Here is a 12,678-nt window from a genome sequence, read left to right as displayed (position 1 = left end):
CTTGATGATTAAGAAACAGGAGGTTAAAACAATTATCTTGTCTGAGTGTTAATTAAGAAGTAAATGATTTAAAACAATTGATACAAATGGTTAATGTGGACTGGAGGGTCGGTCAGTCCTGAGATGTAAAATTTACCCTCACAGGCTTCCTCCCACCGTGCATTTTAGGTTAATTGGTTAATTGGTGACTCTAAATTGGACTGGCGACCTGAACCCCGCCTTTCACCCGGTGACTGCTGGGACGGTATAGAACATGGATGGGTGGAATACCTAATTTTAGTTAGTAATGTAATGCAAATCCTACAGATATGTAAGATTATGTTAGCCCGATTCTTTCACTGGAAGCCCAAGAACAAGCTGAAGAAATCGTTTATTAAACAAAGTATTTATTCGTGGTCACATAGTAAAGTATATTGCAGCTGGACTCAGAGTGCCAGAGCAGGAAATCCGTCAGCCTGAGCCCCGACATCCGGAAACATTTCATATTTATATTCAGCTTTATCTCACAGAGGTTGTCAGAGTATAATTGGCCAGTTTTGAGTGGCCTGATCAGGCCAGCCGCTGTCCTCGTTGTGTTCTTTGGATGTGATAAACTGTTTTAGGCGTGGATCTAATGTACCAGACCTATCTGCTCCAATAGAGATGTTTAGTCTGACCCAGTTGTTTATGTCATTCTAAGGTTTTGGACCATTTAAGGTCATCTATATTTGCAGCATGAGCAGAGTGGAAAAGTACCAGCTTGGAACATAATTTATTTAGTAAAATACAGAATATGAATAAATACTGTCTAAGAACAAAGCCAATTATAACAATTACTTAAAATTTTAAGTAAAATGATGTTCCTGCCTTTGAAAAGCAAGTACACTTTACTTAATTTGTTTAAATAAATACACTTTAAAACTTGGATGTAACCAAGTAAATGTTACTTAATATTTTCACAACTGTAATGTTTTATGGAAAGTAACATTTATTTGATACTGGCAAACTGGTTTTACCTAATATTGCAGGATTAAACAAACTGGTTTTACCTAATATTGCAGGATTAAACAAACTGGTTTTACCTAATATTGCAGGATTAAACAAACTGGTTTTACCTAATATTGCAGGATTAAACAAACTGGTTTTACCTAATATTGCAGGATTAAACAAACCGGTTTTACCTAATATTGCAGGATTAAACAAACCGGTTTTACCTAATATTGCAGGATTAAACAAACTGGTTTTACCTAATATTGCAGGATTAAACAAACTGGTTTTACCTAATATTGCAGGATTAAACAAACTGGTTTGACCTAATATTGCAGGATTAAACAAACTGGTTTTACCTAATATTACAGGATTGAACAAACTGATTTTACCTAATATTACAGGATTAAACAAACTGGTTTTACCTAATATTACAGGATTGAACAAACTGATTTTACCTAATATTACAGGATTAAACAAACTGGTTTTACCTAATATTACAGGATTAAACAAACTGATTTTACCTAATATTACAGGATTAAACAAACTGATTTTACCTAATATTACAGGATTAAACAAACTGGTTTTACCTAATATTACAGGATTAAACAAACTGATTTTACCTAATATGGCAGGATTAAACAAACTGGTTTTACCTAATATTGCAGGATTAAACAAACTGGTTTTACCTAATATTGCAGGATTAAACAAACTGATTTTACCTAATATTACAGGATTAAACAAACTGGTTTTACCTAATATTGCAGGATTAAACAAACTGGTTTTACCTAATATTGCAGGATTAAACAAACTGGTTTTACCTAATATTGCAGGATTAAACAAACTGGTTTTACCTAATATTGCAGGATTAAACAAACTGGTTTTACCTAATATTGCAGGATTAAACAAACTGGTTTTACCTAATATTGCAGGATTAAACAAACTGGTTTTACCTAATATTGCAGGATTAAACAAACTGGTTTTACCTAATATTGCAGGATTAAACAAACTGGTTTTACCTAATATTGCAGGATTAAACAAACTGGTTTTACCTAATATTGCAGGATTAAACAAACTGGTTTTACCTAATATTGCAGGATTAAACAAACTGGTTTTACCTAATATTGCAGGATTAAACAAACTGGTTTTACCTAATATTGCAGGATTAAACAAACTGGTTTTACCTAATATTGCAGGATTAAACAAACTGGTTTTACCTAATATTACAGGATTAAACAAACTGGTTTTACCTAATATTGCAGGATTAAACAAACTGGTTTTACCTAATATTGCAGGATTAAACAAACTGGTTTTACCTAATATTGCAGGATTAAACAAACTGGTTTTACCTAATATTGCAGGATTAAACAAACTGGTTTTACCTAATATTGCAGGATTAAACAAACTGGTTTTACCTAATATTGCAGGATTAAACAAACTGGTTTTACCTAATATTGCAGGATTAAACAAACTGGTTTTACCTAATATTACAGGATTAAACAAACTGGTTTTACCTAATATTGCAGGATTAAACAAACTGGTTTTACCTAATATTGCAGGATTAAACAAACTGGTTTTACCTAATATTGCAGGATTAAACAAACTGGTTTTACCTAATATTGCAGGATTAAACAAACTGGTTTTACCTAATATTGCAGGATTAAACAAACTGGTTTTACCTAATATTGCAGGATTAAACAAACCGGTTTTACCTAATATTGCAGGATGAAACAAACTGGTTTTACCTAATATTGCAGGATTAAACAAACTGGTTTTACCTAATATTGCAGGATGAAACAAACTGGTTTTACCTAATATTGCAGGATTAAACAAACTGGTTTTACCTAATATTGCAGGATTAAAGTTTACTTAAATCATTTGCATGCAAATACTTCCAACATATATTTTTAAGTGACTCTTATGAGGTATTTTGCTCATAACACGCCGCTGTCGCCCGGCCCCACAGCAGAGGTCACATTCCTGGTGAAAAGGTCACACGCGTGGGTCAGAGGTCAACCCGCAGAGACTTTGTCGCACTCATTCCTCATGCGTTGGTGCGTGATTGAGGGTCATTCAGGTTTCCTGCCCTGGCTGGGATGGTTCATAGTAAGGGCTGCTGGAGGGATTTAGCTGCAAAGCCGGCTCCATTGTGCAGATGGTGGAATGTACTGGCATACGTGTGTCATGAAATAGGCATTCTTGTGTTGTCATCCTTTGTGTTTTTGGGATTCCGCAGGGACCAGGAGGGTATCTCTCTTTGCTTTTCCATGTGAGCTCTTTGGACTCTTTGGTGTTTTTGTGTTGGTCGCACACGTGTGGACGAGTGTTTGCTTATATGGCCAATAATCCCCCGTGAGGGTCCCCCTGGATGACCCAGAGCGAAGCGCTTTTTAGTCGGAAAACTGATCCTAAAGTTGTTTTAAGTCTTCTGACTGAAGGTTTTTCTTTGTTTTGGATCAGAATTCTCTGCTTTAACGGCTTTTTTTACACATTAAGTACATGTTTTAAGGTGGAACTCGTGCCTCCAAACACAACCGACTCACACACAGTATGTTTATAGAGTTAGTTAATTGTGGAAGTGATTTTATTTGATCACATTTCAGGTTATTTGTCTGATGCTTCAGAGGAAACAGAGTCTTGTGCATAAGATACCAGTTTAAAGGGATAGTTTGGGTTTTTTAAGGTGGTATTGTGACATATTTATGTCATAATCCGTGTTTTTTTTTGTGTGTGTTCTGCTTTTCTTGTCCTTTGAGTTTCTAATCTTTTCGCGGTTTAATGGTTTTTGTTCTTACTTTGCTGACATTATCCATGGTTTCAGTCCTGTGTTTAGGTCTGTTTTTTCCAGCTCCGGTCACTTCCTCAGTACATTTTCCTCTTGGTTTATCTCGGTCCTTGCTGTTCACCTTATTCTCCCCACTCCATTGCTCAGGCTTTTCTGTTCTCATGTTTCCTTTATTTGGTCTCTTATTTCTTATTTCTACTTCTTGTTTCGTGCGTTTCATTAAGCATTTCTGCACTTCTGCTTCCTTCGACCTTTGGGTTGTCTCTAAACCACTCCCCCCGGACCCTGGGAGGGTTTATGAGTCGTTAGCATCTTACCTGCAGTAAGCAGCGGTCAGAGCGCTCTTGGAGGAGCCGAGCTAACAGCTACTGAGAGCAGGAACAAAACAGGAGCGACTTTTCACCATCGAAACCAACTCAAACCTCAACAGACCGTCTCTATTTCACCGAACTATTCCTTTAAGTTAGATCAACACACTGTTTGTGGTGCAATGCATGCAGATTTCGTGCTGAGGCTAACTGTTTTTGTGTAGGTTATGTTTTATCTATCATGGGTCGGAGGAGGAGCCTCCCCAACATCAGCTCCCCAGACTGGAGCGTCCGCATGCAGGCTGAGCGGCAGGCCGTCAACTTTGTTGTCCAGGGTAGGTTCTCTGACTTCAGCCCGCCTTGAGCTGTAAGCAAAGAATTCTGAATATCTTCGGCCATAAATACAAATTAACCCTTTTTGCAAAGAAAATATCAAACTTGCTATGAACAGAATGGATAGAAACGCAGAAAATATACTCAGGACTGTGGTCTGAAAGCTTTGAAACGATTCTTGCAGCCATTTAGAAGCTTTTCCTCTCTGCTGGTAATATTTATTATTATATTATTGATAAACTCTTTCACTGCTGTATGTTCAACCCCTTTAAAGTTATGTTATATCTCCAGAGGTTTCTTAATGGAGTTTAGGCCACAACTCATTGCTGGTCTGTTTGGAAAGGTCCATTTTCTCAGTTGATAACACATTTTGTTCTAAAAATCTTCCACTAGATTGTATCGTCTAAAAGAAGTTTGTCTTTACCTGTAAGCACAGGTTCTGCTGCTGATCTCTGTAAGATGGCCATGATCCGAATCTTCAGCCTGGTCTCTTCCTCCAGCTCACTATCTGCCAGGTACAACAATCCGAAGTGAAAATGCCCACATTGTAGGTATTATACAGGCACCTTATGTTATTCTGCCATTAAGGAGCCTATATAATAAACTTTACGTTCACTTTTTACAATCTAAATCCACCCAGACGATCTTTATTTATGCAGACGAGCTGATTTGAGTCAGAAAACATAAGCAACACTCGTTGGTTTGACAGCCAGCTCGATTTGTTGTGATGAGGAAGGACCTCCCAATGATTTCTGCTGCCAAACATTCAGCTCCAGGAAACACACTGGAAGCATGAGCCAGAACATCCAAGAATTAGATGCATATGTCAGGAGAGTAAACACGAGTGAGCTGAGGCACTCGCTGAGGAGCTCTGGTGTTTATCTGAGCCTCTGTGTCGCTGTAGGCTCCTCGCTCAGCTTCACGATGAGCTCCTTTATGAAGTGGAGGACTCGCAGGTTCAACAGTTTGCAGGTAAATGAGCAAAGACACACAAACATATTGAAAAGGTCTGAAACCACTCCTGATTTCTGAGTTATTTTACTTTGAAGCTGCCGGGCTGTCTTGTAATCTTTTAAAGTTGAGATGTATTTCACCAGGTTTCTGACGGTCTTTTGTAGTTATTCTTTGGCAGCTTTTTCACTCATTTTCAGTCCAGTCCTTGTACTTGACCATTTTCAGAGGAAAAAGTGTTGCTTGTCAGCCACTTAACGCTGACCTCTGAATCATTCAAACATAAAAAAAGGCTCCGAACTCAAAGAATTAAACACTTTTGTGTCGACACATAGTAAAGAAACCATTTAAATTGTATCTCTTTCACCAGCAGTCTGTCACAAAGAGTAAAAAAATCCCAAAAAGCGTCAAAGATAACACAGTTTGACAGACAGAAAATAGGATTTCTGCTCCAACAAGCTGATCCCCAAAGAGCTATTAGCTGAAAACTTGAGAACTGTGGAAATTGTACCTGAGCATTTTCAGAGGAATGTGTTATTTCTTTGTTAAACCTCTTAACTCTGACCTATGAACCCTTCAGGCAGAAAAAAGGCTCCTAACTCAAGGGATGAACCAGTGTTGTGTCGACACAGAACAGACAACTTAGCAAAGAAGCCATTTTAAACTGGATCTTTAGGCACTTTGTCACAAAGACACATCATTTGTTCCCATTTCTTTAGCTGCATCTATGAAAAACAGCAAAGAAAACACAGTTTTACAGACAGAAAATAGGATTTCTGCAGCAACAAGGTGATTCCCAAAGAGCTATTAGCTGAAAACTTGGCATATCTCAGCATGGTGTGCAGTGTGTCCTTAAAACATTTGAGGAAACTGGACAAGTGGAGGACAAAAGAAGAAGTGTCAGGCCTAAAAAAAACTATCTACAGCAGATGAACAGGATCTGAAAGTGATGTCCTTAAGAAAGAGGAAAAAATCCAGCTGTGACCTGACAGGACCTGAGAGATGCATCTGGACCTTCAGCTGATCCATCTACTGTTGGCCCAAGCCTCATCAGAAATGGTCTCCATGGAAGGGTGGCTGTCAAGAAGCCGTTCTTAAGGAAGGGAAACAGGGAGAAAAGGCTGAGCTGTGCCAAATGACACAAGAAGTGGACTGAAAATCAGTGGCAACAGGTCTTATGGAGGGATGAATCCTCCCCAGAGCCCGGACCTCAACATTATTGAAGCAGTGTGGGATCATCTGACAGAGAACGGAACAAAAGGCAGCCCACATCCAAAGAAGAGCTTTGGGATGTCCTTCAAGAAGCCTGGAGATCTATTCCTGAAGACTCCTTAAAGAAATGACAGAAAGCTTGTCTCAGAGGGTTCAGGCTGTGTTGGAGAATAAAGGAGCTCAGACCAGATATTCACTTTAAAGCTGCTTAGAACTGATAAAAAAACTCTGTTTTTGCCTTTTATTCTGTATTTATATGTATGTTTGCACATTTTTCAATGAATCCTGCATATGTTTACCTGGTTTTCTTTGGCAAAATATAAAGAAATGTATGATGGAATACTTTCAGGTTGCACAAGCTCACCATAAGGCCTGTTTTGGTTCAATTCTGGATGTATCACCATACAGTTTTTTGCATAACTGGACCCTAAATTGTGGCCCTTATGTTCCTGTCTGCCTGTGTTTGCTGCCTGCAGCTCTGGTGAAAAGCACCATGGAGTCCCTACAGCACATCGACCAGCTTGGAGTTCATCTTAAAGTGAGTAAAGTCCTTCCAGTCACCAGAGAGCCAGCTCTCCACCTGTGGCCTCAGATCTACCGACCGCAGGGCAGCGTGATTAAAATGCTCAGACACACCTTCTGTCGGGTTTCTTCTTCATGGGTTTGTGGACAGGAGTGTAGACAAAGGAGAGAGTGAACACAGACGCCTTCTTTCTTCTTCTCTTTGTGTTTCCTAGGTCCCCCTGAAGGTGGCAGTCTCCAGTGGCAAGTCTTGGGGATCCATGACTGAGCTCAACACCCCTCTTTTGTCTCCTCCTTCTTGAGATTTGTCCTCCACCCCCCAACGCTTTTCTATCAAATCAAATCCACCTTTTTTTCATGCCATCGTCATCATTTTTTCTCTTCCTCTGTGAGCTCCAAACCTTCTGAGCTCTCTGAGTCTCTTGTTTCATTTCAGATAGTCTCTCCATACCCCCCCCCCCCCCTCCTCTCTCCACTTTGTCCTGCATCCACATCACTATGGAAACCAGGCAGCTGCAGCTCCTCGCTCTTGCTTTCGCTCCATCCGTATCCTCGGGCAACGGCAGGAGCCAGAGACTGGATTGGACCAGTTCTTCTTCTTTTTTTTCTTCCTATCTCTCTCCATCCTGTAAAAAAAAGAGATTCCTTGTCCTCCTCCTCCTCTGTTTTCACTCCATCGTTAGGCAAAAAGAAGCGTTTTCTCTGCTTTGTTGCTAAGGTGAAGTTTGGTGTTAGAGGCCTTGATATTCATTGGTTTGTGCGATTTTCTGTTGCTATGTTCGTATACCAAGTTTAGTACCAACAACATCCATGTTTTTGTAGTTTTTATGCCTCCTTCATGCTGAATAAAGCTCATGCATTTGATGTGCTGATCCCAGCGTTAACCTTTCTCACCTGTTTTCACTTAAGCACACCTGGCCTTCATCCTTAATTCAATTCTTGAGCTAATTAGCATGCTGCCTTTTAGCATCGGCAGAGCTGATGACTTAACAAGAGGTGTACAAATGAGACAGCAGAGTAATCCCAAAGACTCTTAATGGTTGATTAACGATGAGAGACATCCGCTTGGGGAAAGAGCCGCGCTTTTACAGGCGCCGTGATGACGCCTCGGTGCTTTCTTTTCCTAATAAACTTCACCTGCTGTTGACAGATTGTGCACGACTTAAAGCAGGTGATCTCATTTTGCTCAGCTGTGAGCATCCAGCTCTCCGGTTTATCCTTTATGTGCTCGCTGGGCTCTAACCCACTTACCCTTTTATATTGTTGGTGACACACACACACACACACACTCTCACACACACACACACACACACACTCACACACACACATTCCTGAAATGCTCGTACACATGCTTCAGAAACACACATTCACCAGCTTTCAGGCACCAAGTTTCCTCCTGATCAGCAGCCTCAGCAAGGCTTTCTTTGCCCCTTTTATGTCACCCTGTTATTAAAAGCCCTTAAACCTACAAAATTTATTCAAATTTGACAAAAAAATCTTTATTCTCAATGTTTTTGAATGCTTTACTCTGACTCCAGACCTTTTAGATCCTCTTTTAGCGGTTCCCGGGTCGAGATCGTACTCTTTAAAACACAACCGAAGACACCTTTCTTCTCCTTTTCCTTTAACTGCATTTTTATTGTTTAATTCTTACTTTGAAGGGAAGTTTTTCGTGCAAAACGTTACTTGATGTCGTCTTTTTTTTTTATCTTTTAATCTAGTTTTCTCATTTGAGTGTGTGGTTGTTTTAAATGTGCTTTATAAATCCATCCGATTTTGATTTGAATGAAGGCTTTTTAAACAAACCACAGCCCCAGTTATGAATATGAAATGTCATTTCGTGTTGGCTGCTCGTTCTTTGAGTCGTCACTTGTTAAATGTGGATTAATGAGCAAAAACTTCCCTCTTTTATTTATAGTTACATTCCTGCAGTTTCCTTTCAGTCTCAGCTGAATGGGCCTCAAGCTTTTCCACTTTCCATTTGTTGATTTCAGAGGAGCTTTTCTCACCAGAGCGGCTCAGAGCCAGAGCGACGGACAGTATTATGGAAATCTGGCCCTTAATTCTTTCATTGTTTGGTGGTTGGAGAGAGCAAGGCCTCTCCTCCTTTGCAAGGCGGGAGGGGGGGGTGTGAGGCTGGTATGTTCAAATTGAAGTGGGCCCTCATGGACTGAGTGGAGGTAAAACATATAAAACTGTTCTTAAACGATTAGAGTTCAGTTGGTGCTTCGACTTTCTGTGACATCACTGCTTCATTTCAGCAGTTAATGTCTCAAATGTGTGATTCCTCCTATTTCTGCTCATTTTAATGCAGAAATAATACATCCGCTATAGTTTATGCAGGTTAATATCTTTCAGATGATACATACAAGGGTTACAAGAGTGTTTATTTGACTGTGATTTCTGCAATTTAGTGTCCTTTACCATCAGCAGGAGCCGTGGTCTGAAAGTACCTCTGAAGACTCAGTTGTCAAGGGCAACCGCATGAGCAACTCATCGCTGCCTTGGGATGTGTAAGTAGACCCTGCAATTCCTGACATTTATTCCTCTTCAGATCTAACATTTGCCTCAGATTATTCCCGATGTGCCCCTGAAAATAAAAACACATTTAAAGCCGCAGCATTTAAAAGCTTAATGCATCGTCTTTTTAATTGATACAATATATATACATCCTTGTTTCAGTCATCTCCGTAATGCAAGAAATCCCATCTTTACATCTGTACAGGGTTCCAGTTGTCAGTAAAAAAAAAGAAAGGGTTTTAATCGCCACAATAATAACAGTAATCCTGGTGTGATTACACAGCATTCTGAAGGGAACTGAAAGCTAATTGACCCCAAGAAATAAAACAGCTTTTCCCTGCGGTCTCACTGAGGCTGGGGCAGACTGGTTGAACCAGCTGTGTTATCATCTCTTATCCGTCTGAAACGACCCCACCGCGCCTGGCTTACTGCTCTACATGCAGATAACATACCTCAGAGCTCCTGTTTGCCACATTTAAACCTGCTTTCCACAGTTTGATTTCATCTTTAATAACCTCTCTGGCATAGTGGCCCCCAGGCACTATTGACTCTACATCTTGTCTACGAATTTCCTTTAACAAAAACCCTAAGATGCAAAGTTTAAATCCCATCCCCCTAAAGTCCGGCGTTTATCTATCCATCAATTCCTTTCCATTCCTCCATCACGGCCTACTGGTTGACCAGCCTGCCTCCCCACAGTGTGGCTGTATATCAGTCCCCTGCTGTGCTTTGTGCGGCTTGGTTTCCTGGCAACAGACAACAGCCATGACAGGGCTTCGGGGCAAAGAGCGCCGCTGCAGCGCAGCAGCCTGCTGTAGCTCGATAGCTCGGTCCACAGCCGCAGATGTTCCCGGCCGAGGCTGGTGTGTGCTACAAGCTAACAGAGCTGCCGCTGCTGCACTGCTTCGACTGTCATGTTGAGAGTTCAAGCGGGCAGGAAGGCCGAGAAAGACTGAGTCTGAACCCGTCAGTGCTGGGCAGAGACGCTACGGCGAGGCCGGTGCTCGCGGCTGCCTCTGAAAGTGTCTGCCGCCGCTCAATATGGGACCGATGTGAGGCAGCTCAGATTAAGAAACCTTCACTCCTGGAGAATCTCTTCTTAAATCAATTAAAAATATATTTTTATATCTTGTAAATCCACAGTTGTAGTTACAAAAGGAGTAAAAATGACCCCCGAGGTGCTATTTACAGTAAAATATACTTTACAACTTTACAGTAACTAACTCGAAGACTCAAAGAAACCCTTTGAATCCCTCGTGAGAAACGTCAACATGGCAGAGAGTTGGGATTTCTGCAACTGCAGCACGTTTTTAATTGATTACTCTCAGTCGTGGAGTTGGAATTTCAGTGCGTGAACCTCCTTAAAACCTCCTTAAAACCTCCTTAAAACCTCCTTAAAACCTCCCTTAAACCTCCTTAAAACCTCCTTAAAACCTCCTTTAAACCTCCTTTAAGAGAATTGGCAGAGAGCATTTTCAGAGGGGCTGCACCGGCTTCCTCTCCTGTCCGCTTGAACCGCTCAATCTTTAGCATCCGTCACCCCCCCCCCCGCGCGCCATTTCCTGTACAGACATGCAGAGGTACACCTGTACACCTTAAAAAAAACACCAAAACATCTTTGACACCTCCGTTTAAAGAAAAGTAGAAAAAGAAAACATCTTACAGACTCCCCCCCCCCCTTCAGGCTTCGTGTTGCAATGCAGATACTCTGATAAACTGGTGCAGTATAAGGGATATAATATCAATGCAGCATCTCACGTTCTCAATAAAATCCTTGTGTCGTTATTCAGTTGTTTTGTCTGTTCGTACTTATTGCTTGATCAGATGGCACATGGGCAGGATTTTTCCAAACAATAACAAGCGATTCTGGGATTGTGTTCAGATCAACCGAATGCAGCCATGACTGGGATAAAAATGCAGCAGTTACTGTCACCTTTGGCAAGTTTCCACCTCTAAAAGTAGCCGTGGTTTGTGGTATAATTGCCTGTATCGATGCTCATGATACACACAGTTGATAATACAGGAGAAAGAAAGACATTAATCCATCATCTTCATAAGAAATGTACAAATGAAAATAAAACTACCAGAACTGTACAGTAATAGCAAAACAAGACGCAGTTGTGCTACAAGTGCTTATGTGTTCCTGGCACCTGTGGCCTCAGTCCAGAGTGAGTCCTTCGGTGTTTGCCACAGCGGAGCAAAGTCCTCACCAGAGGTAGACAGAGAGGGGGAGTCCATGCTGTGGAGCTCTGTGGCTGCAGACCTCCTCCTCCACCCCACACACCCCCTCTTTAACTGCCAATGTGGCACATTCCTCCCTCGCCCTCCTCGTTAGGTGGGACAGTTTTCTGGGGCAAAAATGAACTCCATCAGGATCGGTTCGGACCAGCAAAACTGACAGGCTGCAGTAAATAAAACACGGCTATTTACAAAATGTCTAACATCTAATGGAGTGGTTTAGTCACTTAATGAAAGAACCAGTAGCTGCTCTTAACCTTTTTTTTTCTCCTTCGTGAAGCGAAAAGCAACCAGGAAAGGTTTAAAACCAAATGTTGGCAGTTTACATTCATGCCTGTGAGTGTTCGACCCATCGGACACCATCAGAGTAACAGCAAACCCACAGGGTCTGTACATTTGTGCAATTTGAACAACAGGCTCCTTTACCTTGTTGATAAACCGAAGGATAATTAATCAGGATTCGTGCTGATATTTCTACTGTTTGATTTTTACAATGGACAGAGCTTGCGTCTTAATTTGAAAAAGCTTCTGAAGTTGAAGCTTTTCGCCTCAGCTTGTGCCTCCGTTGATGATCATTTACACTTAACTTAAAGAGCTCAAAGAGCTTAAAGAGCCCGCTCCAACACGAGGTTTTTATGCAGCATATCCTCTCAAACCTCAACCGTTAGAAAAACACACTCCCATTCAAAAAAAAATCACCGAAAACCAAACAAAAAGCGCAACATTTGAGGGGAATGGTGTGAAAGTAAATGTACACTCTGGTAGATGCATACAGTTTACTACATTCTAACATTAAGTGTGCAAGACCAGTCTTAAACAGAGGTGAGGCTTCACATGAAGAAG

At 40.9% G+C, this 12,678-nt stretch overlaps 1 protein-coding gene across 1 annotated transcript in view; it reads left to right on the top strand.

The window, feature by feature from the left end:
• The window catches only part of poln (polymerase (DNA directed) nu), a 57,589-nt gene extending 49,991 nt beyond the window's left edge, over nt 1–7,598 (top strand). The window contains exons 18-22 of the mRNA XM_072376942.1: nt 4,284–4,394; nt 4,829–4,907; nt 5,297–5,364; nt 7,032–7,093; nt 7,293–7,598. Of these exons, the coding sequence (XP_072233043.1) occupies nt 4,284–4,394; nt 4,829–4,907; nt 5,297–5,364; nt 7,032–7,093; nt 7,293–7,379 (407 nt within the window). The 3' untranslated portion in view covers nt 7,380–7,598. The remainder of the gene's footprint in view (nt 1–4,283; nt 4,395–4,828; nt 4,908–5,296; nt 5,365–7,031; nt 7,094–7,292) is intronic.
• Nucleotides 7,599–12,678: the final 5,080 nt, after the last annotated feature.

The sequence above is a fragment of the Leuresthes tenuis genome, unplaced genomic scaffold (assembly GCF_036924035.1).
Source record: "Leuresthes tenuis unplaced genomic scaffold, fLeuTen1.0.hap1 SCAF_22, whole genome shotgun sequence".
NCBI classification, from domain to species: Eukaryota; Metazoa; Chordata; class Actinopteri; order Atheriniformes; family Atherinopsidae; genus Leuresthes; species Leuresthes tenuis.
The sequence above is the reverse complement of the archived record's forward strand: the minus strand, read 5'-3'. Positions and strand labels throughout refer to the sequence as shown.